General features: G+C 40.9%; 2 protein-coding genes across 2 annotated transcripts in view; both read left to right on the top strand.

Moving 5' to 3' along the window:
• Positions 1 to 1,072, top strand: part of Nup62cl (nucleoporin 62 C-terminal like) — a 53,396-nt gene extending 52,324 nt beyond the window's left edge. The window contains exon 9 of the mRNA XM_028767514.1: positions 882 to 1,072. Within this exon, the coding sequence (XP_028623347.1) occupies positions 882 to 973 (92 nt within the window). The 3' untranslated portion in view covers positions 974 to 1,072. The remainder of the gene's footprint in view (positions 1 to 881) is intronic.
• Positions 1,073 to 10,766: 9,694 nt separating this feature from the next.
• Positions 10,767 to 14,801, top strand: part of Rbm41 (RNA binding motif protein 41) — a 44,735-nt gene continuing 40,700 nt past the window's right edge. Inside the window, exons 1-2 of the mRNA XM_028767469.1 lie at positions 10,767 to 10,784; positions 14,301 to 14,417. Coding sequence (XP_028623302.1) covers positions 10,777 to 10,784; positions 14,301 to 14,417 — 125 coding nt within the window. The 5' untranslated portion in view covers positions 10,767 to 10,776. The remainder of the gene's footprint in view (positions 10,785 to 14,300; positions 14,418 to 14,801) is intronic.

The raw sequence follows: 14,801 nt of genomic DNA, 5'->3' as shown, positions 1-14,801 counted from the left end.
GTTATCTAACCCTGCGGTTTGTTATTACAACAAAAAGAAGAGATTTATTTTGCCATGTATTTTGTACATTGTTGTTCTGGCCCTTCAGCAGATAACCATGATTTAAATTACTCACTCTTAGAATGTGATCTTGCAGAATGTATGTATTATTTTATATGATAAAATGAGGCATTATGCTTTTTAAAGACTGGACAAACATTAAGACTGTTCCGGATGGCTGAAAGAAGTAAAGTAGATCAATTAAGTTTTTGTTTGTGTTTTGCAAAACTTTCCTTTCCTTTGGGTGTACCAACTATTATTTACCAACTACTGAACAGTAATGAGCAGTTCTATTTGTGCATTTTTGTAGAAAAGCTCTGATTAGCATACCTCCCTCCACAGTTTATTTTGCCTAGCAGAAAAGTACCATTTGATATGGTAACTATTAATGACATTTTACAGTACACTGCCCCTGAGCAAACTTAAGAACCACCAAGGTAAATAAATAATCAGGAAACAATAGAAATGTAAATATTCTCCAAGGCTTGTGTCTTATAGGTAGCTCAGACCTACCAAAATCTATGCGTTTAATGTATTGACCACCCTGAATTGTCCTTTTGGGCATTAATGAGTAAAAACAAAAAGTTAATACTCTCTCCAGTAAAACACAAACTTAAGGCAGACTGTTATTGCTCCAAAGTTAAAGACAACAAATAAAGACTGTTCTCACCTACTATTTTCATAGTTTCCAAACTGATGAATTTTCTCTCTCGGTTTTTCTAAAACTTAACCCTATTAAAATTTTGATTTAAGGTTCCATATCTCATAATTGAGGGGAGGGTGTGTTATTGTGTCTATGGAATGTAACTTTGATTAATGATTGTATGCCTTTGCCACTCTAGGCATGATGCAGAAGAAGGTAGAAGAGGTTGCAAATGCGGTTGAGGAGTACCGTCGCAAGGAACAAGATGCCATGAAGGCTGCCTTTGAATAACTGTCCCTCCAAATTGCTCCTTTTGGATTATTCATTAACCCTGAATTCTGATTATATTACATAGAATAGTATTTTCAGTTACTACTTAATCTTTGATTGCAATACTTTTTGCATGCATTTATTTTTTACTTAAATACTGTGAAGAGAAGTCTACATTTTTTTTTCTTTCAGAATGGAATAAAATCTGGACACAGTGGTAGTAATGCTTACCCAGATTCAAGTAACAACCAGGCCCAGGCAGTTGCTTACTGGTGTGGATTTTGTGTGTATAATCTCTGTCTTACTTAGATTCTACACACTATCACCAGTACACACCAACTTCTTTTTTTTTTTTTTTTTTTTTGGTTTTTTGAGACAGGGTTTCTCTGTGCAGCCCAGGCTGTCCTGGAACTCACTCTGTAGACCAGGCTGGCCTTGAACTCAGAAATCCACCTGTCTCTGCCTCCCAAGTGCTGGGATTAAAGGCGTGCGCCACCACCGCCCGGCATACACCAACTTCTTACTGCAGCTTAATTGTGGGCAGTTGTTTGCCAAAATGCATGTGTCACCCAGTCTTTGCTGGGTGTTTGTGGCCATTCACAGAAAGTGCTGGATCCTGTAAAATCTCAAGTGAAATTTACTATCTACTCTGAGATATAATTTTACCTGTTAAGGTCGATCTGGGCAATAAAAAGGAAGTGTTATCGTAAATTACAGCAAGTGTCTTTCAGGAATTCACAGATTGTAATATGGTTTTTAAGGATTAGAGATTTAATTAGGTCTTTTATTTTCTTATGGTTCTAGAGATCAAACCATGTGCCACACTTTTGGATAATATACCCAGCACTGAATTATGGGTAAGGTCCAGTGATCCACTGACTTTTGACAACATACAGATACCTCAATGCTTTTGTTTTTAAATCAAGATCTCACTGTAGCCTATGCTGGCCTAGAACTTACAATCCTGACTCAGTTTTCCAAGTGCCACTGTACCTACCTGTCCTGGTAATTTTTATCATTTGTTTTGTTTTAGCATATGATTTGGATCTGTTTGGTGTAGTTTTCTATCTTTAAAGAAAAAAGCCTTCTTAAGCTCTAAAACATCTTCATCTCTTATATTTCATTCAAGAATAAAATGATGTCCTAAAAATAAAAATAAACTGATAAAAAAAATTTTAAGTGTCTGAACTGAGTTTTTGTTCTCCAGATCACTCATAAACACATTGAAGGGTTCATGTTACAGAAAAATAAATAAATTTTGAATGACTACTAGTGGTAGTAGGTTTTATGAGTAAAATAAATACTAGAACTTAATAGATTCACTTCCTATACAAATGTTTCCATGAAATAGATATTTCAGTAAGTTTCTGTCAACACTCAAAATTATACAATGTGAACTGGACCTGGTAGCATAGGTCAATAATCTCAGCCATATGGAAGGCTGAGGTAGAGGGATCGGGATCACAGATTCAAAGCCAGCCTAAATTCAACTAAATTAAGACCTTGTCTCAAAGAATAAAACAATGTCAGCCTGCAGTTTTGTGATAGAGTGCTGTCCTAGCATGCACAAGCTTCAGTCTCTAATACTGAAGTGTGGGGAGGAGGGGGCAGGGGTGGGGGGGAGGTAATGACAGAGAATAATGCAGACTATTAAATCTTGTAAACTCTTAAAGGTAAACATGGCTTTTGAGTAGAATCTTGAGTAATCTATAATTTTTAAGAGTTCAATATTATTACCAATATACCCTAGATGAGGACAAAAGTCCTTATTGTTTTTTGTTTTGTTTCTGATAAAACTTTCATTTAATATCACACATGTAAGTGAGGCTCCACATTCAGTAAAGTCAATATAATGTTTTATATGAATTTCTGGTTTTAAACTTTTTATCTAATTCACTGGAGAGAAAAAAATCATTTTGGGCAACACGGGGTTTTGCCAACCATTTTGTGAGAATAAAACTTTTTTTCAAGGCTGAGCAGTGGTGGCGCAGCCTTTAGTCCCAGCACTTGGGAGGCAGAGACAGGTGGAGTTTGAGGCCAGCCTGGTCTACAGAATGAGTTCCAGGACAGCCAGGGCTATACAAAGAAACCCTGTCTCCAAAATTAAAAAAAAAAAAAAACTTTTTTCAAGTCTCCATAGTTTTCTGGTTTTCTGATTCCTTTTTGAAAACTAGCAGAGCTTTTTTTTGTTTTGTTTTTGTTTTGCAAATTTTCTATATAAAAAGGAAGCTAAAATCCTATTTGTTCTGTCCCTTTGCACTCTCATCACTGGAATTTGTAGTATTTTGACCTTCAGTACATAAAAGTGGCCATTAGCTCCCAGATTAATCCAGTAAGCCCCAGTGAACTGTGTGGAATTTGGAACCTTACACTAAATAGCCCCTAAAGAACATTTGATTCTGATTCTGAGTTGTCTAAAAGATATAACATTGCTCAAACCAATGTTAATTTTAAAGATCAGAAATAACCCATTTTGCTAATAATTCTAAGGCCACCATTGTTACCTAGCTTAAGTATTAACTGAAGGAGAGTTATATTTTTAATGTCATGACCTTTACTCAATACATAGCCATTTTTCTCCTTTAAGAAGGAGTTTGAAAGCCATGAACAGGTATTTTTTCCTTTTAATATTAGATGTTCAGTAGATTCAAGAGAAGATTTTGATTCTTTAAAACATTTTTTTCATCAGTCTCAACTAACCCAGATCCCTGGGAGCTCCCAGAGACTGAGCCACCAACCAGACAGTACACAGGGGCTGGTCCAAGGCCCTTGGCACATATATAGCAGAGGACTGCCTGGTCTGGCCTCAGTGGGAGAGGATGCACCTAATCCTGTAGAAACTTGAGGCTTCAGGGAAGGGGGCTGCCTAGTATGGGGGAGCACCCTCTCAAAGGCAAGAGGGGAGGAGGAATGGGATAAGGAACTATGGTAGGGGGTACTGGGGACAATGGCTGGAATGTAAATAAAATAATCCAAAGAACATTTTCCATATGGGAGAATTAAAATTGCTTCCTATTGTATTCATCAGAAGTATGCAGTAAACAAAGCTCCTTTGGAAACACCCTGAAAATGTCTTATTTGTTAAAGCGGAACTTTTGGCTCAGTGAAACTAATCCTGTAGAGTGGTGTCTTAGTTGAGGTTTTACTGCTGTGAACAGACAGGATAACCAAAGCAATTCTTTTTACACTCCCGATTTTATCTCCCTCTCGGTCCACCCTCTGACTCTTCCACATTCCATACCTCCTTCCCCACCCCAAGATGTTCCCACCCACCCCCGCCCCACCAGACCTCCCCGCTCCCTGGGGAGTCTCTTGAGAGTTAGGTGCATCTTCTCTGGCTGAACTCAGACCAGGCAGTCCTCTGCTGTATAGGGCCTCGCATCAGCTGGTGCGTGCCGCCTGGTTGGTGGCTCAGTGTCTGAGAGATCTTGAGGGTTCAGGTTAGTTGAGACTGCTGGTCTTCCTCCTCCTCAGCTTCTTCCAGCTTTTCCCTAATTCAACCACAGGGGTCAGCAGCTTCTGTCCATTGGTTGGGTGCAAGTATCTACATCTGACTCTTTGAGCTTCTTGTTGGGTCTTTCAGAGGGCAGTCATGATAGGTTGGTTTCCCAAGGCAACTCTTATAAGGACAACATTTAATTGGGGCTGGCTTACAGGTTCAGCGGTTCTGTCTGTTATCATCAAGGTGGGAGCATGGCAGCATCCATGCAGGCATGGTGCAGGAGGAGCTGAGAGTTCTACATCTTCATCTGAAGGCTGCTAGCAGAATACTGGCTTTCAGGCAGCTGAGGGTCTTAGAGCCCACACCCACAGTGACACACCTACTCCAACAGGGCCACATCTTCTAATCATGCCATTCCCTGGGCCGAGTATATATATAAATCATCACACTTGGCATAAAACCATTACCTTGTAGATTGACATACTTTTCAGTTTTTTCTTTTATTGGATTTTGTTTTGTTTTGTTTTGTTTTGTTTTGTTTTTCGAGACAGGGTTTCTCTGTGTAGCCCTGGCTGTCCTGGAACTCACTCTGTAGACCAGGCTGGCCTCGAACTCAGAAATCCGCCTGCCTCTGCCTCCCAAGTGCTGGGATTAAAGGCGTGCGCCACCACCGCCCTGCGGATATTTTCTTTATTTACATTTCAAATATTATCCCCTTTCCAGGTCTCCCCACCGGAAACTCCTATCCCCTCCCCACTCCCCCTGCTTCTATGAAGGTGCTCCACCTCGTTCCGGCCCTGGCATTCCCCTACACTGTGGAATCGAAACCCCACAGGATCAAGGGCTGCTCCCCGCACTGATGTCCAACAAGACCATCCTCAGCCACCACATACACCGCCGGCCCGGAGCCATGGGTCCTGCCATGTGTACTCTTTGGTTGGTGGTCCTGTCCCCGGGAGCTCTGGTGGTCTGGCCGGTTGACAATGTTGCTACCTGCACGGGGCTGCAAACCCCCTCAGCTCCTTCAGTCCCTTCTCCAACTCCTCCATCGGGAACCCCGCGCTCAGTCCAAAAGGAAAGGTGGATTTTCAAAGTTAACTCCTGATGAGGTGTATAACACCAAAGGTCTTAAAGCTTTTTACAGAATGTCTGATATGCTTTTAATGTGGCAAAAGGAATGCTCTGAAAATGTAATAGGTAGTACACCTTAGTTTGGCGCCGCATTCCTTCTAGTGAAATTCTCCAGACATCCCTTGGTACTTACCACTTGGGTTGTCTGGAGTTATATACAGATACATAAAACGCTTTTCACAACCTTGCTTTCCACTTGCAATTCCACAGTCATCCATTTTCCAGTCTTCCCACCTAGGAGATTTGTTATGTAGTGTGTGTATCACTCCAGTATCAATAGACTGTTTTATTACAACTAGACAAATTTACTATGATGATAAAACGCTCCATCCTTCCACGAAGTCAAGCACACTATCAACCTTGGCATGTGTTCCATTTCCCTATTCACAAATTTTGTCAGGTGTACAGTTTGGCTGAGCACCCCTGTTAAGTCCCACCACCTTAAAAAAATATGCCTAACTCACAGACTGATGTGGCTTACAATTTGTTTATACTTAAACTCAATCTTTATTCTACATCAGAACTACAAAGCAATGTGTGTTTGCATTTATTTACTAGTGTGCTTCTAGAGCACTGACATTTTCATTTGGTGGATTGCAGATAACTTTAACATGTGCCATGATATTTTAAATCTACTTGCTTAGAAGTTCTCGGGAAGTACAAAGGAATAAAACTTTTGTTTTGTTTCAGTAGCTGCAATTTGGTCTTTTGCTGACTCGAACAGGACAGTATCAGGGAGTTTGAGCAAGTCTGAACTTACTGGATAACCTTGGGATATTTAAATGTCTTCGAAAAGCTTTACAATAACACAGCGTAACTGTTTCCTGTTCTTCGGAAGCAGTGGTTCGCAAGCTTCCTGATGCCGTGTCTGTCCCTTTAACACAATTCCTCATATTGTGGTGACCCTGGGCCATAAATGCAGGAAAATCCTGCTCTTTAAGGTTGAAGTCTACCATTGTCTGAGCTAGGTGTGATGTGGAGGAATCCTTTCTTTGGATTTCACCTTCTCTGACCTTGTCCCCACCCCCCCACCTCCCATCCCATGCTGCTACCTGTAAAATGTCATGTGCCCTAGGTTAAGAGTACCGGTTCCACTTCCTTTCTCCTGATAAGAAACCAGTGACCTAGCACCTGAGATTCCTGGAGTGCTTCTCCAGGCTAAGGAGGCATCTTATTACCTTAACAGCCTGTGTCCTTTGTCCATCCCGGATACTCCTACCCCTGTCCCCAAAACCATAAAAGCCTTGGATCACACCAAGTAAAGCTGATGTGCGCCCCTCCCTCTGACCCCCTCCTCTCCCCGCACAGCTGATCCACGTCATTTCCGTATGTACTCACAGAGCTTCCAAACCCTCTGTTCCCTTTGCCCTTGTGGACTGATGTCGGCCCAAGATCCCCAGGGGCAGGGAGCGTCATAAATGAAATGATTTTCCTTGCTACTTCACAATGGTAAATTTGCTAGTTATGAACTGTAATGCAAATATCTGATACGCAGGATGTCTGTTAAAATTCATAGTCCATTAACTTAACCAAAACAACATTTTAACATCCAGATTAGTGCAAAACCCTATTATGCTATATTGTCAGTAACTGAGAACTGGAACCTAAACCCAAGTCGTACGAACCCCAAAGTCTACAAGATATTTTTTTTAACCTGGCCCCTGATATAAGAACATTTCTATTTAATTAAAAAAATAATCAATTAGGTGAGACACTAATACAGTTAAAAATCCAAAGGGTGTAAAAGTATGTTTGGCACACACCTGCAATCCCAATTCTTGGGAGGCTCAGGCAGGAATATCAGTAGTTAAAAGCCAGTCTGAACTACATACAAAACCCTGTCTCATCACAACAATTTTAATAGGGACAAAACATATAAAGAGCTGTATTTCTTCCCTGTTCTTGTCCCCTAATCATTGAATTCTGTTAATTGGGGACACTGTCATATGTTCTCATAGAAATATCACATGCATATGCAGGCACATGTATATTCCACCTTTTACACAAATGCAAATATACTATATGTTATTCTGAAGCTTGCTATTTTACTAGCTATCTTTTCAGAATTGTAATACAAAGGACTTTACCACCTTTGCATCATTATATAGACTTCACTGAGCGGATTTGGATAATTAAGCTTTACCTTCCCCACCACAGTATTCTGTTATACACAGTAATTGAGCAGTAATGCACATAGATTAGGGATTTGTTATATTGCTGATATTATTTGTAGATGTGTTCAATTTCAATAGTGACATCAAGTTTCACTTATTAGAGGTTGTACCAATTTACCTCCTACCAGCAATATGGATAGTGCTTAGCCTTTCCTAAGTTCTAAGTAAAAAATATATATCTGCACTATGCTATTTAGGATACTAAATATGCTATTTAGGATTTTAAAAAAATCAAAAGTTTTTTAATTTTATTTAATCTTTCTTTTTACAGTCCAGATTTTATTCCCCCTCCTGGTCCATCCTCTGATTGTTCCACATCTCATATGTCTTCCCCACATCTCCATGAGGGTGTCCCCACCACCCACTCCCACCCTACAAGATCTCCCCACTCCCTGGAGCCTCCAGGATCTTGAGGGTTAGTTGCATCTTCTCTGACTGAACCCCAGATCCAGCAGTCTTCAGCTGTATATGTGTTGTGGGTCTCACATAAGCTGGTGTATGCTGCCTGGTTGGTGGTCCACTGACTGAGAGATCTCAGGGGTCCAGGTTAGTTGAGACTGCTGATCCTTCTACAAGGTCACCCTCCTCCTCAGCTTCTTCCAGCTTTTCCTTAATTCAACCACAGGGGTCAGCAGTTTCTGTCCATTGGTTGGGTGCAAATATCTGCATCTGACTCTTTCAGCTGCTTGTTGGGTCTCTCAGAGGACAGTCAAGATAGGTCCCTTTTTGTGAGCTCTCCATAGCCTCAGTAATAGTGCCAGGCCTTGGAGCCTCCCCTCGAGCTGGATCCCATATGGAATCTGTTGGTGGACCTCCTTTTCCTCAGTCTCTTCTCCATTTTTGTCCCTGCAGTTCTTTCAGACAGGAACAATTCTGGGTCAGAGTTTTTGACTGTGGGATGGCAACCCCATCCCTCACTTGATGCCCTGTCTTTCTACCGGAGGTGGGCTCTACAAGTTCCTTCTCCCCAATGTAGGGCACTTCATCTAAGGTCCCTCTTTTTGACTTCTGAGTGTCTCTCACCTCCCAGGTCTCTGGTGCATTCTGGAGGGTTCCCCCAATCTCTTACCTCCCGTGGTTCCCTGTTTCCATTCTTTCTCCTGGCCCTCAGGGCTTCAGTCCTGTTCTGCCAACCCAATACTTGATTATGTTCCCCTCATCCCCTCTCTATCCTCTTTCCCACCCAGGTCCCTCTCTCCCTCCCCACTCCTGTGATTGTTTTCTTCTTCCTCCCAAGTGGGATTAAGGCATCCTCACCTGGGCCCTTCGACACGTGTTTCACTATGTTCATAGCAGCCTTGTCTGCGATAATCAGAAGTTGGAAACAACCCAGATGCCCCACAACAGAAGAATGGATACAGAAAATGTGGTTCATTTACACAATGGAATACTACTCAGCTATTAAGAACAAGGACATCCTAAGTGTTGCAGGCAAATGGATAGAACTAGAGAATATCCTGAGTGAGGTAACTCAGACCCAAAAGGACATGCATGGTATGTATGCACTAATAAGTGGATATTAGCCAAAATGTACAAAACCATAGATCTCAAAAATCATGTTTTATTTTAACATAGTTTTAGATTTACATTAACACTTCATACTCAAGTGTTCCATATATATTTCACTAGTTCTCTTAGTGTGTGTATCTTACACAACAGTATAGTTGTCATGTCTAATGAAACGTATTAAATAAAAAGTATACTCTATTTACATTTGCTTAGCGTTTATCATGTGTCCTCTGTCTGTTTCAGGATCCCACAATACATTTAGAAATCATGTTTCTCTTGTTTCCTCATAAATGTGACAGAGTCTCAGAATTTTCTCCTTACCTTTTATAGTTTGGAGGAGTAATAGTTCTCCTTTGTTTTATATTTTTGGTTTTTTTTTTGTTGGTTTATTAAAGAGAATCTCTATGTAGACCTGACTTGCTTTGAACTATGTAATTAAATGGACTTTGTAGGTTGAAATTTCCACCTTATAAATTAATGCCTTTTTCTATCTTTAGAGATACTTGCATTTCCATTTTGAGTCATTAAGAATACATACTTTTATTGTTTTTGTTATCCATGTTGTTGTTATCGTTTAAATTGGTTATCATGTAATCCAGGCTGGCTTTGGACTGTGCCTATCAGAACATGCATTCCACTCCCAGTTTGTGTGGTGGTGAGGATCCAACAAGTGGCTTTGTGCATGCCAAGCCAGCACTCTACAGATTGAACTACATCTCTAAACCCAAGAACCAATGCTTTTAAACACTTTTGAAACAAGTGGGATGCTCAGAACTCAGGTTACAGACTATTGCTAGCTGCTGCATGGGAACTGAATTCTGGTTCTCTGAAAGAGAAACAAGTGCCATCTCTCCAACTCCTACCACATCTGACTCTTGATAAGATATTCAAAAGCCTGGGTACATACTGCTTCTTGCTTTAGAATAAGGGAACCCAGAAGGATCTGTTACAACTAAGAGAGAAGCATTAGTGCAAGCAATGTGGTCAGACCAGAGGCTTGACTGGAAACAGCAGGTAGTTCAGATAAATCCTTTAAAGAGAAGCCTTGCCTACAAGAACAAAGGTGATTAGAAACAACCTAGGTTTTATTGATACTTGGAGAAAGACCTAAAGGTGAATCCTAGGTTAATGAGTTTTATATTTTGGATGTTATCTTTAACCTGGGCCAATAATAATAATTAATAATAATAATTATTATTATTATTAATTATTATTATTTTAGGTTTTTCGAGACAGGGTTTCTCTGTGTAAGCCTGGCTGTCCTGTTTCTCTGTGTAAGCCTGGCTGTCCTGGAACTCACTCTGTAGACCAGGCTGGCCTCGAACTCAGAAGTTCTCTTCTGAACTTCTGCCTCTGCCTCCCAACTGCTGGGATTAAAGGCGTGGGCCACCAATGTATCCATCACCCAATACCTGCTTTCTCTTTCCAGCATCACATAGTTCTGTGTTACTACAATTCCCAGAGTTCCACGCTCCCATCTTCATCACCTTTCAGTCTGCCGCGCAGATTTCTGGGAGTTGAGGTCTGGTTCCTATTTACCCAAGTTAGTGACAGGGGCCTGCGGAAACATGAAGAGGTAAGGTCATATCCGGGTTGCAGAAGGCAACTTTTATCATTTACTTTGAACATTTTGTTTTTTTGTTTCCTTTTGTTTGAGATGTATCACATTCTTGAGGGGGCGGGTTATCTCCAGCGAGAAGACAAAGGAGAAGGGAGGAGGGAAGGCCACCGGACCAGTCTGCTGGGGTGAAGTTCTGGAAGGGCCGCAGCCAGGCGGGTTTCCACAGGAATGTTTCCCTCGGGGGCAGAGGCCTCTGGAGTTGCCTGGCCTCTCACATTCCTGGCTCTCCGGATGCACAAGTCAGCCCCTCCCTGGACCGCCCGTCCTGCTGGGTCTCACCCGCCAGGGGGACATAGGGTGGGCACTTACGTTGTCTAGATTTTAAAGACATAGTGGGCCCAGCACACGGGGTATGCTTTCAGATCTTAAAGTTAGAGAGTGATAGTTTGTTTCTCCAAATTGAGCACAGAACTGGCTCCACGTGCTTTGGGAGAAGAAAGGCATTGCTTCGGGGCAGTTTCCCCTACCGGTTCTGCAGTAAATGGCTCTTTGAGCCTGGGGTGGTCCTCATTAACACCCAGAGCTTCACATTTCCTCACAGGACAGGAAACCTTCAGAAAGGATCCAGTTAGTTTTGCATTCACTCTGCAGTAGAATCTTCACTCTGGAACAATGGTACAAAGAACCTGATTAGGAATGCTTTCTCCTGCATTCCTAGTTGCCTAGAATTTTTTTTTTTAAAGATTTTTGTTGTTTGTTTTCTTTTTTGTTTTGTCATGTTTTTACGTTTCCTCTGGCTTAATTATTTTAATTATCCTGTGATGAGATAACTCATACATGAAAAATGAATCTAGTGTCTAAGTTGGGTGATCATAAAAAGGGCTGTATGCTATACAGATTAAGAGGTAGGACATGATTCACATACATACCTTAGAAGCCCCCTTGGCTCTTTGATTGCTTCTCCCCCTTCTGTCTGGGAGTTTGCACCAATTATTCCTTTGCCTTTTGTTTATTTGTTGTTTATTGTTTCTTAGTTCATTTCCCACAAATGAGTTTAATCCCTAAACAAAATATTCCTAGTTTCATCTGTTTTTTAACCTTATATAAATGGGAATATAATGTCTTTTTCTGTGGTAAGCTTTTTTAAAAACACAGTATTTCTCTATAGAGGCATGTATGTCACTATGCTTTTTTGGTTTTTCGAGACAGAGTTTCTCTGTATAGCCCTGGCTGTCCTGGAACTCACTCTGTATACCAGGCTGGTCTCGAACTCAGAAATCCGCCTGCCTCTGCCTCCCAAGTGCTGGGATTAAAGGCGTGCGCCACCACAGCCCAGCTTTTTTGTTTTGGTTTCGTTTTTTTTTTGTGAGGTTTTTAAAAACTTAGTTCCAAAGTTAGTTTAGAATTTTTCAATATAGGTCCAGCTCTTTTTAAGGAATCTTATAATTACAGGGATTTTCTATACTTTATTATAAACCCCAGTACACAGGTCTGTTTTGTAAGAAATGCAATATTTTTATTCTCACAAATTGAACTCACCTTTCTGTTTGTTCATTTGTCTCTACTCTGTTCTTACCTGGTTAAATGGTTGTGTTATTTCTTGGTACTTGAATAAGAGTTCTTAATCACTTGATGTTGGCTAATAGCCATGATCCAATTTTCTACACTGTAGTGTCTAGGCTGCAAGTTGGTAAGACAAGACACTCTTCATATTTTCTGCCCTTCTTCAGAATTTCTTCTCTAATGGCTTCAGATCTTATGTCCTCAGATGGCTTCAGATTCCTCTGTGTTGAGCCTCAGACTGTCCTCCTGGTAAGAATTTTAGCCAGTCCTGTTTGTTGTTGCTTCAGACCAGTGCCTTGGAAGTTTCATGCAAGGGTTTCAGAGTTCTAAGAGCTGCTCACCTTTGTAGGTATTAGTGACACTGACTTTCCGCTTCCTAGGCATTTATTCCATCTGGAAACATTTTCCTTCCTTCATACCAACATTCTGTCAAGCTGTACAGTTCAAAATTTGAGTGTTTTTATTTATATGTCTGTTTGTTTTGGTTTATTAACATCCTTCTCTTAAAGGCCTCTCCAGTCGAATCCCTCCTTTGTATTTCTATTACTGCCTTAGTCTGGCCTTTAATTGCCATATACCTCAATAGTTTCCTAGCTTTCTAATACCTATATACTCAGGTCTGGTCCAGAATCCTTTAGTTCATGTATTTAAGGCTATTCAAATCGAGAATCTAAATAGAGGTTCAGTTATCTCACAATTGTGGGCTCTCTCTCTCTCTCTCTCTCTCTCTCTCTCTCTCTCTCTCTTTTCTCTTTTCTCTTTTCTCTTTTCTCTTTTCTCTTTTTTTTTTTCCGAGACAGGGTTTCTCTGTGTAGCCCTGTCTGTCCTGGAACTCACTCTGTAGACCAGGCTGCTTCTGCCTCTGCTAGGATTAAAGGCGTGTGCCACCACTGCCCAGGCTGTCTCTTTATATTTGCTTTCCCACTTCTCCTTTTCTTTGTCATGCCAAATCTTTCAAATTCAATTTTAAGAATACCATTCTGAAATCATCTTTACCACTTTAGCTCCAAGTTTACCTCTTTCTTCTGCAAACTTTCATTAATTTGAGCATATCTCTGTATTATTATTTATTTAGAGTCCCTCTTTTTTAAAAGAATTATTACTTTTTTTATGTATGAGTACACTGTTGCTATCTTTACACAGACCAGAAGAGGGCATCAGATCCCATGTTGTGAGCTACCATGTGGTTGCTGGGAATTGAACTCAGGACCCCTGGAAGAGCAATCAGTGCTCTTAACCACTGAGCCATCTCTCCAGCCCAGATTCCCTCTGTCTATAGGCACATGCACAGAACACAAGAGGATATATGTCTTCTCCCTAAATATATTACAAATTCCTTGATCAAAACTATGCCTAGAATATCTTGAATTTCTACAAGTAGTATCTTAGTTAACTTTTCTACTACTGTGGAAAGACACCGTGACCATAACCAACTTGGGGAGGAAAGGGTTCACTCAGCTTACAGCTCCCAGGTCACACTCCATCAAGAAGTTGAAGTAAGGGGAGGAGCTCAGAGCAGAAACCTGGAGGCAAGAGCTCATGCAGAGGACATGGATGGGGTGTTTCTTATGGGCTTGCTCCTCATGGTCTGCTCTGCCTGCTTTTTTATAGCACTCAGCATCACCAGCCCAGGTGTGGCACTGCACATATTGAGTGTGCCCCCCCCATATCAATTATCAATCAAGAAACTGCACCATAGGCCTGCCCATAGGCCAGTTTGGTGAGGACATTCTCTCAATTCAGGTTCCCTCTTCCAAAATGACTCCGGCTTGTGTTGTTTGACATAAAACTAGCCAGTTCAAGTAGCTAGCACAGTGCCTATTGTGTACTCAGGGTAGTAGAATGTTGAAGACATGTCATTGAACAAATGGATTGCTGATGGGTAATATAGATGGGGGGTATATTTTCAGACTTTATGTGTCTTCTACTTTCCCTATGGATTTTGTTTTTGTTTTACATCTGTTCCAGGGTAAATAGCTGTGTGAAGGATGAAGAGCATGTCCTGGAGGAACTGGAAACAGAAGGTGAGAGGCAGCTGAAGAGCCTCCTTCAACATCAACTTGATACCTCTGTCTCCATTGAAGAGTGGGTATTGATTTGTAAACATTATAATAGGCCCTCACCTGCGGGTTTTCTAGCCCTCTTAAAGCTTGATGGGGACACGCTTCTCTCACCCAACCACTTTCTTCAGAAGACCTCTTCAGGCAAAATCAGATTTTGCTTTTGTGTCTTTTTGTAGGAAGTTTGAGTGTATATTGTACTAAGCCCAGGTTAACTACTTTTGCTGTGTCCCACTATAGCACCCTGTATTTCCCCTAACATGGCATTTATAGTTCTATATGGTCATTTCCTACTTAGTTTGCTTCCTTTCTACTATTCTTTATATAGGTAGAAGTTCTTTCTTGTATAGATTTTGTATAGATTGATATTTTTATAGAAGATTTATTTTGTGTGTATGTGGGACTGGGA

The sequence above is a fragment of the Grammomys surdaster genome, unplaced genomic scaffold, assembly GCF_004785775.1.
Source record: "Grammomys surdaster isolate TR1022 unplaced genomic scaffold, NIH_TR_1.0 173, whole genome shotgun sequence".
Lineage (NCBI taxonomy): Eukaryota > Metazoa > Chordata > Mammalia > Rodentia > Muridae > Grammomys > Grammomys surdaster.
This window is presented reverse-complemented; position numbering and strand designations above follow the sequence as displayed.